The 22,492-nt window shown below is 38.6% G+C and overlaps 1 protein-coding gene across 1 annotated transcript; it reads right to left on the bottom strand.

Annotated features, from left to right (window-relative positions):
• Positions 1–12,312: 12,312 nt before the first annotated feature.
• Positions 12,313–14,746, bottom strand: LOC121305182 (zinc finger protein 501-like). Its single transcript, XM_041236725.1, has 2 exons — positions 14,707–14,746; positions 12,313–14,461 (listed from the first exon to the last, which is right to left on the bottom strand). The coding sequence occupies exons 1-2, from the start codon at positions 14,744–14,746 to the stop codon at positions 13,293–13,295; spliced, it is 1,209 nt and encodes a 402-aa protein (XP_041092659.1). The 3' UTR covers positions 12,313–13,292.
• Between the last annotated feature and the right edge of the window lie 7,746 nt (positions 14,747–22,492).

Genomic DNA, 22,492 nt, shown 5'->3' with positions numbered 1-22,492 from the left:
AAGAGAAAACAATATCAGACTTATCATGTTAATCTATTGAAACCCTGGAAAGAGAGGGACCCCCTACTGGAAGTAGTATAACAGGAAGACACAGATTGGGTTACACCAGATGTAGAGAAGGACACTCTAGGAATGGGGAAAAATTTGACAGTTGAACAAAAAGCAGAAATTGAAGTTTTGATTAACAGAAATATTTTCTGTATTTTCTGCGTTACCAGGGAGGACTAATTTGGCAGAACACAGGATTCTAACTCCTCCAGGGATCTGCATACATACAAAGCCGTGTCTGATCCCAGAGGCAAAGAGATCCGAAATGACAGAGGAAGTAAAAAAAATGTTAGATTATGGGGTAATTGAAGAGTTGTGGCAGGTTCCCCTATCTGCTCCATCTAAAGAAAAAGCAGCATTTGGAACAATAGGGGGCCTATATCAATTTGTGGTGTTACCATTTGGACTACATGGTGCACCAGCCACTTTCCAAAGACTAATGGATCAGGTATTACGACCCCATAGGGAATTTACGGCAGCATACCCCGATGATGTAGTAGTTTTCAGTGGAGATTGGGATTCGCATGTTGAAAGGCTCGAGGCTGTCCTGATGTCATTAAGGAAAGCAGGTTTAACAGCTAACATTTGCCTGTCAAGAAACCAAATATTTGGAGTTTTCCTTGGGACGAGGGTTAATAAAACCAGAACTAAATAAGGTGGATGCTATTATGTCTTGTGAACCCCCTTTTAACAAAAAGCAGGTTAGAGCCTTTCTAAGGCTAATAGGCTATTATAGGAGGTTTATTAAAGATTTCACCACTAGGGCAGGACCTCTAATAGAATTGACAAGAGCTTCAAGGCCAAATATGGTAAAGTGGACAACAGAAGCTGAAAGAGCATTTAAGACTTGATATATTGAATCTATTCAGTCTTGAACAAAGAAGACTACGCAGCGACCTAATTCAAGCATTCAAAATTTTAAAAGGTATTGACAATGTCGACCCAGGGGACTTTTTCGACCTGAAAAAAGAAACAAAGACCAGGGGTCACAAATGGAGATTAGACAAAGGGGCATTCAGAATAGAAAATAGGAGGCACTTTTTTACACAGAGAATCGTGAGGGTCTGGAATCAACTCCCCAGTAATGTTGTTGAAGCTGACACCCTGGGATCCTTCAAGAAGCTGCTTGATGAGATTCTGGGATCAATAAGCTACTAACAACCAAACGAGCAAGATGGGCCGAATGGCCTCCTCTCGTTTACAAACTTTGTTATGTTCTTATGTTCTAACATGGAAGAGACCATTCCACTAGGGGTCTCTCTGTGTCTTCCAATTCAATAGCAAACATTTCGATTGGAAACCATTGAAAAACACTTTTACTTAGAACATGTGAAATCATATCCCTATTACACACTCCAGTATAGGAGATGTGCAAAATACATGCTAACCAAGAATATCAGGCTCAGGTTTCTAAATTTCAACACCTCAGTCAGTCACATTCACAGGACAGCTCTGCCAGGAATGGACCAGTTTCCAGTCTGTTAACAAACTTTGAACCAATACTAAACTGCAGTTTTGTCCCTACCTTTATAGTAAAAAAAGTTTTGTCCTAGTCCAGGTTAATTTGAATTTTTTAACTGCTTCATGCATATTATATATAGATATATATATATATATATAGATATATATATATATATATTGTTTTGTTTTAAAGACATTGTTAACTCCTGTCCTCTAAGATAATTTAGTTGCTGGGCAGCTTACAGGCAAATTTAGCAAGTGTAGGAGAACAATGCAGATCCTGGGCAGCTGAGGACAAGCAAGCCTGGGAACTCCTGTCCATGGTTGGCTGTGGAATAGCCCAGACTTGAACCAGCGATGTCCAGGCTGACCTTATAGGGCACATCCTGCACTCATGCAAAGCGCCTTTACTGGATGCACCACTCGGGAGCCCCAAATAATAATATATCTTTTACTATGAAATTAATCATATATGATCTAATTGTATTGAATGTGAGATCATTCTTAAACTAATAATATTTTTCATTTATCGTGCAGTTTCTTGTTTTTGATTCTCATAAAAGTGTATAAAGACAAGGTGTTTTTTTGATATACAGCACCTGCTCTAGTCAATTAGTCTGGCCTTGGTCTAAAATAGATTTCCTCCTCTTTTACATACTGATAGTAAACTTGCTTTTCATTTTAAAGTGTGTCATCAATGAGCCTGACCTTTTTAGCTAAAATTCCTTTCCCAAAATTCTTGGCAACTTACAAATAGGAATCAGAGGGCCTGTAACTGGAGTTACTGTTTACTGATAAGAGGCTAAACTGTAAGCACATTTCCTAAGGTAAGCAGTACCAGTTTCTTTACAGATAAGAGAGGGCCCATGTCTTAAATCTGTCAATTTCCAAGGATTAATATGCATTGCATCCATAGAGACACACAAACAAGCTTTCTAACATTAGATCTGATCACTTTCAAATCTCTGTATCCTGCTCATAACCTGCTGTAATAGTTTTTCTGCTGGCCTGGACTGACAACAATGTCTGTCTTTCTGATAAATTACACTATAGACTAAACTATGAAATAAATCCTGGAATTAAACTGAGCATGACTGTGCTAAAATGTGTTCAGTATTAGACAATTAATTCAGCTTAATTATAACGATGATATGTAGATAAGAATATCAGTATTAGATATATATATATATTAGCTTATATATATATATATATATATATATCTATATATATATAATATATATATATATATTATGATAATACTTATATATATGATATATTTAAATTATATACATTTATTTATATAATTTTTATTATTTTGGGAATATAGTTTTAAATAAAATACATGTGTAATAATAATATCCAGAACTTGTATGATATTATCATATATTTTATTTTTTCTCTGAGTCATAAACATATATTGTACATTGTAGAAAATAATAAACAGTATTAATGGTGTCACATAAACATGTTTATCGGTATAGTGTAGAATAGACAATTGTATTGAACACTCTGGGCTGCAGTGAGATTGATAGAACTGAGCCTGAAACAATGTTTACACTTTAGTTTTGTAGATTTTGTAGATACCATTTTAATAATGTCATTTATGACTCCCTCCTCATTATACCTGGGTACGTGGCAATTTGCCAAGCCTCACAAATATTCCTTTGCATCTTGTTATCTCTGCCATTCTCCCATCCCTTCATGACACCAAGAAGAACAAAACAGAGAACCACCTTACAAATGCCCATAAACGGTCATATTTGCCCTCTCTGGTCAATCTGCAATTTATTGAGATACACACTGCATTCCAAAACACCCCACCCAAGCTATATACTCAATATCTCTCCATTGAAAGTACCATACATTCCAAAGATTCTAACAATATAAGTATGGACTATCACATTTCCTTACAGTCCCTGCTTCTTTGTTCAATTTGTAACAGAAAATAACATCATATAAAAAATAATCAGTTCTAACACAAAAACTATTACAAAATCCCTTACATCTTTTGTCCCTCGCATTACATCGGCATTATTTGTGGGTCTTAAATATTCCTCCCCTTTTAGGGCAGGGGTTGGGGTTAGGGACAGGGTGGCTTGATTTCGTAGATTTGCCGAGCTCTGAAAGCGAAAGGTGGGAAAAATGACAAATTGTTTTTGTTTTTCTTATGGCAGGGCAACTTCTCGAACTTAATAGAGTTCACACACTCGTTTTTAAAATGAAACAAAATAAATTCAAAATTCGTGCTCGACATGGATGTGTGTAATTTGCCACGTTAATGGAAATGTTAATTTTAATTTCCAAAGTAATATTGAGTTAGGGGGTGGAAATCAGTTTTAGGAATGGGAAATAATATTATGTATCAGAAGCATGTCCCAATTAACTCCTATTATAATGTGGCATTTAAATATTAAAGCTCAGGAGGTTGAAATTTAAGTGGACTCTGAATCATGTTTAGTGTTGCTGTATAATTAGGGCTTTTGATTTTCCATTTAAATTGCTAAAAAACCTCAATACAAAAAAAAAAATGAAATCAGTGTATCGCCAATAAACACTGGAAATGGTTACTCAATTCACGTTGACTTCACACTAATAATAATACTACAAACAAACTACCTTTTTCCAAGTGCAGCTGGCCTATGTCCCTCCTTCCTGACTTGTATCTATCATTGATTCGATCTGAATGCTTTAAACCCGCCCCAGAGAAGAATGTCCCCGGGGCCATAAGGATTTTGTTGTGGAAGACAGCAAAGGAAAGGTACAACTTAAGTGTGCAAGTACTGTCGAGTTACTACTATGCATACTGTGATCAAGTGGAGTTTGAACTAAGTCTTGGCAACTCACGATAAGAATAGAGAGAGGTCTGCCTCCAACTGGGCAAGAGCAGGCTTTTGTGTAGCTGATTCACCCCCTACAAAGCCCCCTTCCTTCCTTCCTTTTCTCACTAAATATCTTGGCATCCCTGAATGAATAATCACACCATCTTCAAATACAGACTTTTTAACGAGCCAGCTGTCCCACAAGTGCAATGGTACCGCAAAATGTTCTCTACTTACTATCAATGAATTTCAACTCATTAGCTGAAACGCTAGTGTGGCAGGGCAGAAGCCCTTAAAGTAAATAATGTGTGTGTTCAGGAATGTAAGGTTGGCAGGGATTGGGTTAAATCTGTCCCTGCCATCAATCACGTGTGGCCATTCCCCAGTTAGGCAATTGTGGCCACATGTAGTTAAGGGAGGAGAAATCCTTTGTCTGGGAGAGGGGTTTGGAGTGAGTTGGTGTTTAGGGTTAGCTCTAACATTCCTCTGCTTGACTATTTGTTCCTTGTAGTTGGATGCCTGTAGACCACTCTCACACTAGCCTGTGCCTCCATGTGTTTTCTCCACAGTCATAAGAACATAAGAACATAAGAAAGTTTACAAACGAGAGGAGGCTATTCGGCCCATCTTGCTCGTTCGGTTGTTAGTAGCTTATTGATCCCAAAATCTCATGATTTGAATGATCCAGGGTGTCAGCTTCAACAACATTACTGGGGAGTTAATTCCAGACCCTCACAATTCTCTGTTTAAAAAAGTGTCTCCTATTTTCTGTTCTGAATGCCCCGTTGTCTAAACTCCATTTGTGACCCCTGGTCCTTGTTTCTTTTTTCAGGCTGAAAAAGTCCCTTGGGTCGACACTGTCAATACCTTTTAAGATTTTGAATGCTTGAATTAGGTCGCCACGTAATCTTCTTTGTTCAAGACTGAACAGATTCAATTCTTTTAGCCTGTCTGCATATGACATGCCTTTTAAGCCCGGAATAATTCTGGTCGCTCTTCTTTGCACTCTTTCTAGAGCAGCAATATCTTTTTTATAGCGAGGTGACCAGAACTGCACACAATATTCAGTCGAGGTGATAGACAAGAGGATTGTCTTTATCCAGTCAGCTACTCAGACAAACCCGTTCCAGACACCAGCGTGCACAAGACTGATCGCAATCTAGTGGAGAAGGTAAAGCAGACACTGACTGAATGACTGCAGTGCTCATAACCAGATAACCATAGAGCTGTGCATACTGTACAGTATACCTCGTATAAGAGCATAAGAAAATGTGTGAACGAGAGGAGGCTGTTCAGCCCACCAGCGCTCGTCTCGTTCCCAACAGCTGATTGATCTCAGAACTTTGTCAAGTCTGGTCTGAAAGGATCCCAACGATTCAACATTAATAACATGTAGGTAACCCATCCCATCCCCTCACCACTGTCTGTGTAAGAAGTGTCTCCATCCTGCTGTTCTAAGTGCACTTAATTCCCAGTTGTGTGTGTTCTCTGGTCTTGGTCCTGTTAAGATTTAAAACACTAATTTGGAATATGGCCAAAAAAACACAACCAGGTTGAGTTGTTTAATAAAATGGACCAGACAGTGTCAGAATATGATTGCAACACAGTACTAAAACAAACCAGAGATGAGATACAGCTAGGTCGGTTGTTTAATAATATTAGTTTCTAACAGATACACTTTCTAGTTGGAGTAGCACCAAATAGTCCACTAGAAGATAGTGGAGTACCATTGCAAGCTGGTACTCCACTATCACTGACTTCCATTGCAAACTGGTACTCCACTATCATTCACTTCCATTGCAAACTGGTACTCCACTATCACTCACTCCCATTGCAAACTGGTACTCCACTATCACTCACTTCCATTGCAAACTGGTACTCCACTATCACTCACATTGCAAACTGGTACTCCACTATCACTGACTCCCATTGCAAACTGGTACTCCACTATCACTTACATTGCAAACTGGTACTCCACTATCACTCACTTCCATTGCAAACTGGTACTCCACTATCACTCACTTCCATTGCAAACTGGTACTCCACTATCACTTCCATTGCAAACTGGTACTCCACTATCACTCACTCCCATTGCAAACTGGTACTCCACTATCACTCACTCCCATTGCAAACTGGTACTCCACTATCACTCACTTCCATTGCAAACTGGTACTCCACTATCACTCACTTCCATTGCAAACTGGTACTCCACTATCACTCACATTGCAAACTGGTACTCCACTATCACTGACTCCCATTGCAAACTGGTACTCCACTATCACTTCCATTGCAAACTGGTACTCCACTATCACTCACTTCCATTGCAAACTGGTAGTCCACTATCACTCACTTCCATTGCAAACTGGTACTCCACTATCACTCACTTCAGTTTCAAAGTAGTAGCACCTCAGTATTGTTTTATGTGTTTAAATTGTATACTAATAGAGGTACATGTTAATATTTTAACTGCCTTCAGCAGCATGACCTGGTAGCCCATTTCATCCCCTCACCACTCTGTGAAGAAGTGTTTCCTACCCTACGTCTATCTGGACAACCACTTTGAGTGTTTCCTACCCTACGTCTATCTGGACAACCACTTTGACCATCTCCAGTAGTGCCGTTTGTCATTTTTAAGCAGTTTGTTGGTTAAACCATGTCTATTACCTGTCTGAACAGGTGTGCAGCAATATACTAATGTCACGATCCATGGGGTGGTCCTTATGGGCTGCTCACATGATCACTTGATGACAGACTATTTTGTTAAGACAAACTAAATGACAGGGAGAGTTTGTATTCCTAAGAACTGTATCCAGAACCACTTGGCGAGCTGCACTGCATTGTGGTCTTGTATCCGAATAGAGCGAGCCTCCCAATTGGTCGATCTGATGGTCTTGCTTCCTTTCTGCAGCATTCAAACTGCTGGACGGTTCCAGTCAGCAGTGGCTGCAGGGCCTGGGTTATCTGATTGGCCATCTACAAATGTCAATCAATGGGGCTGCTTTCCACCCACTCCTCTGATTGGCTAGCTTTCATTGAGCCACCCAGGGTACATGTCACTTCCTAGGAGGGACTGTAATTCGATTCTATAATATTTGTATTGCTTGCAAGATTTAGCAGTCCTTTCAGACCAGCTGTGATTGAGTGGGGTGGAGATATACTTTGCATGCGCAAATTTCTGAATTTTTAAAAGGAGGGTTTGTTGGAAATTAATGATTAAAGGACCAGAATGCCTTTAGTTATTAATTATTTTTCAGAAACAAAACCCCTTTTTTTTTTTTTTTTTTTTTGCAATTCAATTTTTATTGAAAAAACATTATACAAAATGAACAGAGAACTCTGTTCAGAATACCCAACCGCGAATCAAATTTAAAATCAATCCGCGTGTATTGCAGCTTTTTAAATGACATTCCTGCTTACAGTGAAACAGACAACATTCTATCTGATGCTGACGTACATTAACAAAACCTTTTTTTCTTATAAAATGTAGCTTTTAGTAAAGATTCGGGCAACATTTTTAAAGTTTAAAACAGTTTGCTATATTTTACAATTGTATGGTAACCAATTAAAATAAAATAAAAAAAAAAACCCAGTATGCGGGGTGCTCAACAATTAAAGTTCACAGATAGAAAATGCCACCTGGCGTTGTGAACCTTCCCTTTAATTTCAGAAATTCGTGAATGCGCAGTGAAGGTGATATCTACTTGTTTGCGTGACAGCTGTGCACAATGAACAGCTTTCATGAGGTTTCAATAAAGAACTCCAGTCAAATACATTAATCTAAAAGGGGAGGGATTCATTATGCTATTTTAACCATTTCATAAATGTATTAATTTATATATATATATTAACAGAAAATGCAATACCTGGGTGGCGGAATGGTTCTGTAATCGTATTGAAATCTCTTTTGAAGAGGTACCGATGACTTTTTAAACACTTGACAGACTTTTACACATTTTCCCCTCCAAAAATACATAATCCAATTGCATGTGATCAAACTGCAGGTAAAATATTGAAATGGTGTTATTTATAAATGAAGCCATGCGGTAGCCATTTACTATCTTTGTTTTGTTTTTGTTTTTTTCTGCATTAAAGTTGTTGCTAGCACGTGATTGTTTGCTTTTGTTTCAGTTTCTGTGATCTTTTAAAGCTGTGTAGAATTTAAGAAAGTCCTGGTCAGCTTGACAATCCCTTCTTGGGGTCTGAAGGATGTACCCTACTAATAATTGTATTATGATATATTATTATTGTTAGTGTGCAATATAATATGATATACCCTGTTATCAGTCAATTGTATTATTGTTAATCATGTTGTTTGTAACCAGTAAGAATATTATAAGTGGAATTGGATGAAGTCTGGGTAGGAGAGTTAATTGCTAAAAGGTCATGCTGGCTTGCTGAAAAGTCTCTCTTATCAGAAGGTAGAATCTCTAAAAGAAACATGAAGCCTTCTTTGGCATTCCAGTTTAGTGAAGCACAGGAGAGCAGCTGACTCTATGAAAACAGCCAGTAAATCCAGGGGCATTCTTTAATGAAAGAATAATAAGAAGTCTACTAGTGGAAAGGTTATAAAGATTTGAAACTAAGAGTGCAGAAATGAACTTGAAGAAAAACTTCAGTCAAAACATAAAGGCACCAGTCTGTGTCAGGCTATAGTAGGCTTGACAAAGAGAAGGCAATTCATTTTGGTAACCTTGTTTGTTTGAAGGGCTAAGTGGGGGTAGCTGAAAGACTCTTAGCTACTAATGCAAGTTGGAATGGTTGGGAGGTTCTGAAATCCAATATTCCTGTAATAAATGATCTCTTACATGGTATCTTACACATACCTTATGCTACAAGAAAAAGGGAGTCTCGGTAGACTGGAGATGGCTTCATAAATCATAGAAATCAATGAAGACCTGGTAAAAACTAGTCAGGGAGACCAGGTTTAGATTTAGAAAGAATGCTATATGTCTGAGAAAATGCTTACAGAAGGCTTTTCTATTAATTATGTACTTGAAAGAGAAGCAGGCAGTTTCGAACCTGCCTGAACATTTTTGCAGAAGCAAACACTACATTCTAACTATATTTTTGATAGCCTAGATTCAAGTGGAACCAATTGGATTTATAATTGCTGACTTACAAGCTTGCTATGAACCTTCTACCAGCCTTTATCCAAAATGACTTTAATTGTTAAATCACATCTATACATGTAATGAAGCCAACCTATTAAGAAAGATGTCTTATGTTAAAAGGGAAATTATATATATCAACTCTATATACACACACACACACACACAGTGGCTATCAAAAGTATTCACCGTCTTGGACTTTTCCACATTGTGTTGTGTTACAACATGGAATCAAAATGGATTTAATTAGGAGTTTTTGCCACTGATCAACACAGTCCATAATGTCAAAGTGAAAAATAAAATTTACAAATGGTTTTAAATTAATTACAAATACAAAACAGAAAATAATTGATTATGAAGTATTCACACCCTTGAGTCAATATTTGGTAGAGGCACATTTGGCAACAATTACAGCCATGAGTCTATTTGGATAAGTCTCTGCCAGCTTTGCACATCTGGACACTGCAAGTTGGATGGGGACCTTTAGTGAACAACAATTTTCAACTCTTTCCACATATTGACTGGACCACTCCAGGACATTGACCTTTTTGTTTTTAAGCCACTCTGTTGTGGGTTTGGCCGTACGTTTGGGGTCATTGTCCTGCTGGAAGATGAATCTTCTCCCAAGTCCCAGGTCTCTTGCAGACTTCAGCAGGTTTCCCTCCAGGATTTCTCTGTACTTTGTTGCACCCATTTTGCCCTCTCTCTTCAAGAGCTTTCCAGGCCCTGACGCAGAGAAGCATCCCCATAGCATGATGCTGCCACCACCATGCTTTACAGTAGGGATGGTGCTCTCAGGATGATGTGTGATGTTAGGCTTGCGCCAAACAGTGCTTAGCGTAGAGGCCAAAAGCTCCATTTTGGTCTCAGCAGACCATAGAATCTTCTTCCACTTGGTCTCAGAGTCTCCCACATGCCTTCTGGCAAACTGTAGGCGTTTTTTTCAACAATGGCTTTCTTTTTGTCACTCTCCCATAAAGGCCAATTTTGTGAAGTGCCTGGGCTATTGTTGCCGTATGCACAGTGTCTCCCAGCTCAGCTGTGGAAGTCTGTAACTCCTTTAGAGTTGATATAGGCCTCTTGGTGGCCTCCCTGTCTAGTGCCCTTCTCGTCCGTATTCTCAGTTTTTGAGGACGGCCTATTCTAGACAGATTCACAGTTGTGCCATAGTCTCTCCATTTCTTAATAATTGACTTTACTATGTGCCGGGGGATAGTCAATGCCTTGCAAATGTTCTTATATCCTACCCGATTGGTGCTTTTGAAGAAGCTTTGAACGTTCCATCGTCTTCATGATGTAGTTTTTGTACTAGAAATCTACTAACCAACTGTGGGACTTTACAGAGACAGATGTATTTAAACTGAAATCATGTGAAACATCTTAACTGCACACAGGTGGACGCCATTCAACTAATTATGTGACTTCTAAAGACAACTGTTTGCACCAGAGCTTATTTAGGTGTTCATAGCAAAGGGGGTGAATACTTATGCAATTATTTTCTGTTTTATATTTGTAATTAATTTAGAACAATTTGTAGATTTTATTTTTCACTTGGACATTATGGACTTTTTTTGTGTCGATCAGTGGCAAAAACTCCTAATTAAATCCATTTTGATTCCATGTTGTAACACAGTAAAATGTGAGCATTTCAATGTAAAGTGGAGCGATCACAAAAAGAAGACAAGTTAGAAGCAACAATTGTGTGAATGCTGGGCCCCAGCACCTTTCCAATTGTGCCTATTTGCTTGATGTTTGCCCCAATTGCTTCTCCTAAGTTGGGCTTTTGTGTTTGACATCACCACTTCAAACAGCTGTTTTTTTAACTTGTGTTTTTTCCACTGACAATGTTTTCGTTATAGATATGCATATACACACACACACACAGTAGTGTGCAAGAAAAGGTCTATATAAATTGTACATAGGCCAATACTGCTTTACACAAAACCCATTACCCCCCATTGGACGATTCAAAGTCAATAGGCACGCAGGCATAGTTTCAATCAACATATTACTTAATGTATTTTATAGTACAGAAATAGGCAGATATAAGTAGAAGCACTTATAAAAACTCAATGTCACAACTGTAATATAATGGAGGAAATAGATTTGGAATTTCAATGCTCATTCAGTTTTCTAATTCTGCAACTTTTCCACATTATTCCTGTTGATGCAGAATCCAGCGTAAGACAACTGGTGCTTCTGCATTTCTTTCTTTAATGTTTTCCAGCACTCTGCTAGCCAGTCCTCTCTTTTGTCCAGTTGTATATGGTGCAGCCTCTGTTGTAAGAACGAGAAGGCCATTCGACCCATCTTGTACCTTGTTGGCCTTTTTTATAGCTTCCCCACATTGTCTAGATGAAGACATTTCTGAGTCAACATAAACTCCTAGGTCTTTTTCATAGATTCCTTCTCCAATTTCAATATCTCCCATATGATATTTATAATGTACATTTTTATTGCCTGCGTGCAGTACCTTACACTTTTCTCTATTAAATGTCATTTGCCATGTGTCTGCCCAGTTCTGAATCTTGTCTAGATCATTTTGAATGACCTTTGCTGCTGCAACAGCGTTTGCGTTTGTGTCGTCTGCAAATTTAACAAGTTTGCTTACTATACCAGAATCTAAATCATTAATGTAGATTAGGAATAGCAGAGGACCCAATACTGATCCCTGTGGTACTCCACTGGTTACCTCGCTCCATTTTGAGGTTTCTCCTCTACTCAGTACTTTCTGTTTTCTACATGTTAACCACTCCTTAATTATCCACGTACACACATTTCCTTGAATCCCTACTGCGTTCAGTTTCAGAATTAATCTTTTATGCGGGTTTGTCAAAAGCTTTCTGGAAATCTAAAACCCAGTTAGTTTCTTCCAAGGTATTTCTGCACTTTCCATGGCTTCTCACAGTTAAAAAAAAAAAAAAAAATCCTTTCCCGAGGTTGTATTGTTCATGGAATCCACAGCACTTTGTCTCGTTTTCAAAAGAACCTGTAGATGAGACGCTATAGTTTCTTTCATTTCCAGTAACCTCAAAATACATTGTTTTGTGCAGTGTGTCATAGTGACATTGTATGTTATAATCTTTCATAACTGGAACCACTGCACTGCAAATCAGACCTATTGCCTAGCTGTCAATTATTCACTGAACAAATAATCATCTGGCTAACAACTGTGGAATCATCCGTGTTCTGCCTCCGCCTTTCGCTTCTGTGACATCTCCAACTACTTTTTGGCTACTGATTTTAAATTTTACACATAAAATAAGTAGTTTATCGCTACACATGTGCATGAGGAAACGGATTCTGTGTGCTTTTTGATTGGCTTAATGGGAATGTCACTCATACAATGCAGACTGCACCCACTGACTACGTGTGTTAGATGTAAGCCATCTGCACCTTCACAATAAGACTGAAGGCCTTATTGTGAAGATACGCCTGGACTGCTGGGGGTTTTGAATATCACAGTGGTCACAGGTAAAACATGATTGTGCACACTAAACTATCGCTCACAATACATGTAGCGTGTACGGTATGGTATGTAAATTAGCCGCATACTGTGCACATATTTTAATGCGTTCTCCGTTAGTAAATGGGGCAGTAAATTTAGATTTAAATCGCACGCGTTAGGCTCACTACATACGCGCCAATTCCAAATTTAGTGCTCTTTCGTAATTGAGGCCCGAGTTAAAATGACAGCAGAGAAATCCGTTTACGTTGTGACATGTCCGTGTCATCGTCCACTTTGACATAATCAGAACGTGCAAGAGGGTCGAAGTGCATTTTTACCTCTTAAGAGCGATACACAAAAGGTTACCGTTTTTTTTTCCTCAGTGTAAAGTCCCATTGAACATAGTCTTTAAAGTTTCTCTCCTGAGTGAATTCGCTGGTGTGAAACAAGGCTGTGTGACCGACTGAAACTCTTCCCACAGCGATTGCAGGGATACGGTTTCTCTCCTGAGTGAATTCGCTGGTGTGAAACAAGGCTGTCTGACCGACTGAAACTCTTCCCACAGCGATTACAGGAATACGGTTTCTCTCCTGTGTGAATTCGCTGGTGTTTTTTTAGGTTTACCAAGTGACGGAAACTCTTCCCACAGCCAGAGCAGCAGTACGGTTTCTCTCCTGTGTGAATTCGCTGGTGTTCTTTCAGGTTTCCCAAGTGACTAAAATTCTTCCCACAGTCAGAGCAGCGATACGGTTTATCTCCTGTGTGTATCCCCTGGTGTTTTTTAAGGCTTTGCTTTAAATGGAAACTCTTCCCACAGTCAGAACAGTGATGTGGTTTCTCTCCTGTGTGAATCCCCTGGTGTTTTAGAAGGCCTTGTTTAAAACGGAAACTCCTCCCACAGTCAGAGCAGCGATACGGTTTCTCTCCTGTGTGAATTCCCTGGTGATTTTTAAGGCTTTGTTTAAAACGGAAACTCCTCCCACAGTCAGAGCAATGATATGGTTTCTCTCCTGTGTGAATTCCCTGGTGTTTTTGAAAGCCATGTTTAAAACGAAAACACTTCCCACAGTCTGAGCAGCAATACGGTTTCTCTCCTGTGTGAGTTCGCTGGTGTGAAGCAAGGTGTCCGGACCGACTGAAACTCCTCCCACAGTCAGAGCAGCGATACAGTTTCTTTCCAACGTGAATTTTCTGGTGTCTTTGAAGGCCTTGTTTAACACGGAAACACTTTCCACAGTCACAGCAGCGATACGGTTTCTCTCCTGTGTGAGTTCGCTGGTGTTTTTGAAGGCCTTGTTTAACACGAAAACTTTTCCCACAGTCAGAGCAGCAATATGGTTTCTCTCCTGTGTGAATTCGCTGGTGTGCTTTCAGGGTTCCTGAGTGACTGAAACTCTTCCCACAGCGAGAGCAGTGATACGGTTTCTTCGTATGAATTCCCTGGGTTTTTTTTAAATTTCCCAACAGGTTGAAACCTTTCCCACAATCAGAATATTCTCCACTGCCTGCCCTTGCTTTAGCTGCTGGACTGGAACCTGGAAAATATGAATAGGAAAGAAAGAGGGACTGCCTGTAGGCTTAGGGCATGTGGCTAGGTGGTGGAGTGGATAGAAAGCATGTGCATTTCAGCTGTGGTAGCTTGCACTGGTTCTCCTGTAATGTTTCAGGTCTATTTCCTCTAACACACAGCCACAATTACATATTTTTCAATAGCATTACATTGCACATTTGATATCCATTTTTTTTTTACACTTAACACTTACAATTAAATATACAGTATTTTAGTGTTCCCCTTGGAAAAGAAAAACGCTAGTAATGTAACCTACATCCTCCGTCCCTCTCAACCACACTGTGGATATCATGCAATCTAGAATGACAATGTCACAGCTACTGGGAGTCACTCACCTGCTAGAATGCATTCTGAATGTGACCGCCCATCTTCCTTTCCAGCTGCTTGCATGCTGTTGGGAAAGCCTTCCTCTCCATCACCGTGCTCTCTCACGCAGAGTCTCTCCAGCACCACGCTACACTCCTGCAGGCGTACAGGCTCTAGCTCAGGGATGTTTGGTTTGAAGTCCTCAGAGTCTTCCTTCCCTAGTTCTACTTCAAGGGGCTCCCGTTTAATACGGACAATTTCCAGGCCCTCTTCTTGTTTAACAGGAAGGGGTTCTTCTGTCTGGGGGATCTCCAATCCATTGTGCTCAGCTTTAATCTCAGAGACCTCTGCCTGACTGCTGTCACATTGCAGCTCACAAAGCTCCTGTTTAATGGGGAGGGAAGCCAGCCCAAAGAACTCCATTCTAAAGGGGACAAGTTCAAGTTCAGGGAACTCCTCTTTAATCTGGACAGATTCCATCTTCACACTGTCCATGGTAGCACACAGGATTCTGTTTAGTAGCTGTTGAAAAACAAAAGCATGTATTTATTTATCTACCTACAGTACTACCAAGGCTATTCAAGGGCCTTCAAATCTTGGGTGGCTTTACTACTGAAGATGCATATAATTCCTTATAACAAGTTTTGCAATACCAGAGGATTTTATCTGTTGAAAAGGTTTACACAATTCATCCATTCCATATATTATGGATTTCTTTTGTGCAACCTGTTCTAACATTTGTTTCAGATTTGTAACAGAGACATGCACAACACAATATCTGAACAGGATACAACAAGCAATTATACATTAGAGGGGGATTATTAATGTTTAAAGGGATGAAGAGTGCATGGAACAATCCATTCCGACTGCTGCTCTAAAAGTATTATTATTATTATTATATTATTATTATTATTATATATTATAATAATAATTGAGAAATAGGAGATTTTACTGGGTAAAAAAAATCGAATTCACATTATTATATTATTAGTATTGGAAACAATCATGCTGTATATCCACACAAGCAGCAAGTGACATCTCTGAGAAAATTTCGCTTCACTAAAATAGACCCTGTTTTTTTTTTTTTTCATTGCACAACTGGAATGAAACTGACCAATCAGAAGGTCAACATCCTTGACACACGTCAAACACACGCCTCAAAACACATCATGCCTCAAAACAAACTAGTCATGGACAATGAAAAGTTATTTTATGAGATGCAGCAGTATCCATTATTATTATATGATTACAAACTGGACTACTGCAAAGACATCCAGAAGAAAGACCATGTCTGAGAGGCTTGCAGGTGGTGCATTTAGCAGCGCAGAGACATTTTCTTACCCATTATGTACGTTACATAAAAATAGGTTTATTAATGAGCAAAAATAAAACCGGAGCATATATCCAGTCTACACTCCAGCATTTAAATGAAATTTGCACTTTTGCTGGCTTTTAAAAATGACAAAAAAGGCCCCGCATTCACATAAACTAGTTTGTACGTTGTACAACAAAGCCAATAACACGTTTGTATTCTATGCGACACATCCCAACATCACATACAGTTTTGAAGATTATGAGCCATATTTTTAAAACATTGTCAAGTTCACTGGACTGTTTTAAAAGGAAAAACTAAACAGAAGTAAATAATAATACAAAGTGTGATCTGCACATAATAACACAGATTATAATAATAATAATAATAATAATAATAATAATAATAATAATAATAATAATAATAAATAATAATAATACAACTGTGCAATTACTACTAATAATAATGATAACAATATAACTGCTGGATATATAGGGATGTTGAATAACTCTGATCTATAGATTTTACAAGTCCAACCTTTATTTTACAATAGAGTTGCCGGAGGTCAGGGTGGTAATCAAACAAGACTTGTTTTATAATGGGACAGCCCATCTCTAGTATGTCCAATAGGTGGCGTCACTCTGTCCAGTGTGGATGCAGCTTAAGAAACCTAAAACGACAGAACTGAGTGGCCCAAACATTCGACATATTAACAAAACAATAGCTCATATAGCTGCAACAACGGATTCGGTTTTAACATAAATCCGTGATTATATGTATCTAAAGCAGGACTATTTTTTTTAAAAATCAGTTTCCAGAATTAAAATGGTACCCAAAGTCAATATTCAAAATTGCACAATGTAGTGCTCGATAAGGCCCTAATGTCACAGTTCACTTGCAAATAAAAATGAAGATCACTTGACTAACATCCAAAAAGCAAATCATTTTTTATGGCTTATGATTAATGTACTCTCCTCGTAATTTTCTCTTTTCTGCTATGGAATGGCACACGGGCAATGCATTCTGTTCTTTGCGCATTTGTTTGTTCGGTTCTTTTGTTATGTAATGATTATTACATTCACATTGTTCTACTACTTTTATATTAATAAACTTAACCTTCCTGTTCAAATGTTCCTTTTGTGAAGTTCTTAATGAAAAATAATGTTGGTCTTTCATCTGACGTTAATACAGTTTGAGCAATGTTATTTGTATTCGATTGTTAAAGCTGTTTTTATGCAATTGTCTGCAGTGCTCCGACATGGATTCTGCAAATCAAGCCATGTGGAAGGCAACGGGGCTTCTGGAGGATCATGCCATGAGAGATCGTAACGCATCCTTTTTATTCAGAGGCTTGCCTGATTTCGGTCCAGACACAATACACCTCATCAAAGCCATGAAAACAGCATTAGGTATCCACGATGTCATACTTCCACAGCAAGACTTCATGAAAATCCTTTCAGTAAACAACCTCTCACCAGAGGTTAGAATAAGACTCTGCTGAATCATTCGTCATCTGCTTCGAGATCACTGGCACAATTTGAAATTGAACACAAGCAATAATTGACCTCAATCAGACACATTTTTATGGATTGCTTTGTTTCCACTACTATATGCAGTCAATGTTACTCTATAAATGCAGAAAACAATTACTATCCAGAACAGGAACAACATAATACTACAAGAAATACTACCTGGGTCCCCATTTCATTAATTCATTTCAGAATAACTGAAAACAAAAACAAAAAAAAAACCTGCTTCCCATGTGTATGTGTACCAAATGGCATTGCTCCACAGGGCAGTTTTCCGATACATTTGTTTGACTATGTCAGCTAACTTTTATAAGCACACTGGGATTAGTGTGAGGATCAAAGAAATGTTTCCTCCTTTTCTTCTCAGATTTTATTTAAATCATTTTTTTTTCTTCTCCTTTTAATATTTTTAAAGGTAATTTTATGTATTTTGTTTTTGTACAGATGTCTACTTGTAGCCTGTGCAAAAAGGTAATCATCTTAAACTATATAATACTTATATATATATATATATATATATATATATATATATATATATATATATATATATATATATATATATATATATATATATATTATATACACACACACATACACACAAATAAAGCGACTAACATTTCTCCGAATGCATTACAAATACTAATTAAATACATTGTTTTTATTATAATTTTTATTTTGGTGAAATTGACAACTGATTAACTAGAAAAAGGACTTTAAAATTTGTAAAAAAAAAAAAAAAATAACCTACTACAGCCATTCTTAGACTGTAACATATGTACACATTACAAAAACACAAAAATAATCTATTGATAAATTAAGTAATTTACAACATTATCCAAATTTGACAAGTGTTAAGTTAACGTTGGATTAAATGACGATGAACGGCGTGAGAGCAGCACTTTCGCTTTAAAAAAATAACAAAAAGTCCCCGTTACCTGTCATGGGGAATTTAAAGCTCTCTGATAGTTCAGTCACACGAATGAAAGTTAAAATATGGCAAGAAACATTTCGCCAAGGCAAGTATCAATAGGTAAAACGTACTGAGAGTGCTCTGTGAAAGAGCTGGGGGGGGGGGGGGGGGGGGTGGGGGGGGAAATCGTTTTTGGGGGGGGGGGGGGGGGGGGGGGGGGGGCTGTTTGGCTTTTGTGGATGATAACCTATTATGTTTCGGGTCTATTTGACCTGTACACTAGTTTCCAATTAGCTTAAACGCTATTTTTCTTTTCATTTTCTGTATAATATTTTATGTCTTTTCCTAAGTTGGGGTCATGAACTTTTTAAACATGGAAAACAGAACCTTTATGAACTTTTTCTTTTTTTAGAACAAGTCATGCATACAAACAAGATGTTTCGGGTCACTGTGACCCGTGGCATTTATCTATGTATATGTGTGTGCAGGAATAAAACAAAATTATTTATTATTATTATTATTATTATTATTATTATTATTATTATTATTATTATTTCTGGAAATGGCTGCACCTGCCTGGAGATATTTATATACAAAAAAACAAACAATATATCTCTACAAGGCAGAGCCTAATTTTCTCTGTCAGTATTGCAACAGCATCTCACTGGTAAAGACACTCCAAAATGAGGAGCTCCCAGGCTGGCAGTCAAAGAAGTTTTATCACAGCTCCTGGACTAAAAGAGCATAAAAGTAAAACCTTTACAAATAAAAAAACATTTAATCAATTTAAGGCTGTTTAAATTAGTCTGAAATTGCATTGGGTCAATATGACCCAAAACATAACAGATGTACCTAAATTCTGAACATAATAGGAGGGTTACGTTGTACCTTCTTTCCTTTGCTCTCTTCCACAACAAAATTCCTATGGTCACAGGCACATTCTTCAGGGGTTGGGTGTAGATTTTTATTTGTTTTTTATTTACATTTCTGTTTTAAATCCACCGTATCATAACTGTGATACAGTTTTAAATCACTCTAACAAGCCTCTATCCTGATTGTAATCTCGTTTTAAATCTGGCAAGCGCAGTCCCCAATAGAAATGCAGCAATGTGCTGTCACTCAGTAGTTGGGGTGAGTTTAAAGTATTCAGAACAAAGCAATGACAGATACAAGTCAGGAAGCCGGGACACTGACCAACAGCACTTGGAAATGTATTTATTATTTTTGTAGTAGGTTTTTATTTTTTTGAATGGGAAAAGGGTAAAGATCATTCTTAGAAGATCACTGGCTAATCTGATCAGACTCTAATCACACAGCCTGCGCAGAATGATCTCAGTGAACGCACCCATTTTGCTAAAACATCAATAACCATTAATAGCCAGGCACAGCAGTCTCGTTTACCAGCGTACAGTCTAACGTATCTCGGTAGCTTGTCTGCACTTCAAAAAAGTAACTCGGCCTCAAATATGTTGTCAATAATACATAAAAGCATATTTATTTTATTTTTGTGTGATTCACTCGTTATATTTTAAATTGAATCGGTCTTGTTGATGCCCGCTATGCCTTGTCCATTTTGCAAACAAAAGAAATACATCTTAATTAATAACACAATAATAATGTAACTTACTTTTTAAAAATCTTCAATGCCTTACACACTGACATCAGTGTCGTTTAACTTAACTAAAGATAACTTTACATGGCTCACTCTATCTTACGCGGTAGCTGTGAGAGGCCAGCAAGACAGTTGCTCCCAAACTGTATCTCAGCTGCCAGGATTGCCAACTATTTTTTACAAAACCCCGCCCACTTCTTCCTAAAAATGTGCCCAATCGGGAGCATAAGTGGTGACATCACAATTACTAGCAAATAGCAGCTACACTATTTGCAATTTTAACTTTTTGTGTTTTGTGCGCTCAGTTACCAGGGATCCTAGGAATCCGTTTAGTTTTACACTTGCAAAAAACATGCAAGGCTATTTTTTGGGGTTTGTTTGATAACCAAATCAATGCACGTAACATATATAATCATCAACACAGGCAATTTTGCTTAAAATTTAGTAAACATATTTGTTCTGTAAAACTGCTTCTGGTGTACAGAGGTCAAGGTTGAACGAGAGGCGCTGTCACGTTCATGCTGAAACGGAGCTGCAGTTTATTTCAGTAGCCAGTGCGTCGTTACCACTGAACAAGCCGCTTAAAGATGCCTAAAAAAATTAAAATAAAGGGGCAGCGCCATTCAGTGGTGTGATTCCTGACATGCAGAGACGCAGACAGAGCAAATCAAAGCAACACAACAGAAATCGGTTTATATCAGATGCGCAAAAGCAACTGAGCAATGTAGATACACTTAGATTTACACAGAAGCGCAGCAGCACAACAAGTTGTAAAAAAAGTCACATTTCTTTTTTTTTTTTTTTTTTTTTTTTAAACAAAAGGGTATTCCTTTACCTTGAGTCTAAGGCTGTTCACAGTCAACACAGATAATGCGCTTCTCCACATGCGCAGTGCACTTTCCACACACCGCCTTTCTGCACAGGGCACAGCTGTCCCAAGATTTATCTTTATTGCCCTTGCCGGCGTCTCAGCGCGGTTGCCAGCTTCAGTTGTGGGTACACGCTTGGCAGTCTCCCTCTGTTCCAAAAACTTTTTGTAAAGTTCCTGTGCCTTAAATACATTCTCTCCTTGGTAAATTATTATCGGTGCATTCTTTCTAAAGCACCCAGGAGTTGATGGCTGCTAGGTCCAGTACATTGTAAAACACCTGAACAGACCACCGTCGGGAGCCAGCTTTCACAGAATACTTCTGTGCCATCTGATCCAAAACATCAACTCCATATTTTGTTGCGTTGTAAAACTCCACGGTCTCTGTTTGCAGGGTCGTTGATGATGGCGGCAGCCCTCTCCTGATTTTATTCATAGTTCCACCAGGCAACAAACAGTTCCTTTTCAAGTCTTTTGCCAAGTGCACCGAGGTAAAGAAATTTTCTGTGGTCACATTTCTGCCTTTCGACCAAATAGTATCCCATTACCCAAAGTACCACATCGTCACTCAGCCTTTGGTTGGCAGGGCGTGTCTCATCGTTGCCCAAATAAGGGTAACCATAGCCAGAAATTTATTCCAAACATATCTGGTTTGTTGGCCATATACTGAGTCCACTGACACCTAGCTTTTGTTGGGAAAAGCTGCTCATCTACTGTGATGTTCTCCCTTGGTTTGTAGCAGGCAATGCTGTTGTCAAGGAACTAGTTCCACACCTCAGATGCAAGGTCAAATTGATCAGTCTGAAGCCACTCGCTTCTGGTCGTTCTCAAATCAAAGAGTAAAAATTGCATGATTTTTGCAAAGCAAATCCGCCCCATCCTTCAGAAAAAAGGCAGGTCCCTACATACCTGACCACAAGTAGTGGCATGCTTCTAGAACCATATGCTCCACAGACATATAGTACAGCTATAAATGTGTCCAGCTACTCCAAGGTCATTGACCATGTGCAGCAGTTCTTCTTGGGGGGTTCACAGAAGCATTTACAAAGTCTCAAACTGTACCATCACTTCCAACCTCTTGAGCGGCGGCTGGCTGTGGTGCAGGTACAGACGCAGACATGCATCATCTTCTGCACCACCGTGAGTCCAGATCTTCTTCAAGATGTTCCAGATGAAGTGCTAGGTCGTTGCGCACTGAGAGCTGGTACCTCATCATCACCTTCACTTGCATTGTCCTCACTTTCAGTGCCGCTGGACCCCTCTTCTATGCCAACCGACTCTTCATCTGAGTCACTTCCATCACTTCACATACCTTGTTCATCTCCGGAATCACCTTCAGATACAGTCCGTAACAACTGCACTGCTCAGCAGTCATGCGTCTTTGTTGACTCATTTTTCTCTTTTTATTATTCACTGGAAATTAACATATATGAAAGACTATCCTCTAAACTCGTGTATTCTCTCATGAAACTGTGGAAGACAATGAATTCTTCAGGGTAGC

Source organism: Polyodon spathula, chromosome 42 (genome assembly GCF_017654505.1).
Source record: "Polyodon spathula isolate WHYD16114869_AA chromosome 42, ASM1765450v1, whole genome shotgun sequence".
NCBI lineage: Eukaryota > Metazoa > Chordata > Actinopteri > Acipenseriformes > Polyodontidae > Polyodon > Polyodon spathula.
Note: the sequence above shows the minus strand (reverse complement) of the source record. Positions and strands in the feature narration are given on the sequence as shown.

Coding starts and splice junctions, on each gene's coding strand:
- LOC121305182 (XM_041236725.1), bottom strand. CDS start 14,746: ATGATATCCACAGTGTGGTTGAGAGGGACGGAGGATGTAG. Junction 14,462..14,706: donor GAGAGGGACGGAGGATGTAG/GTTACATTACTA, acceptor ACATGCCCTAAG/CCTACAGGCAGTCCCTCTTT.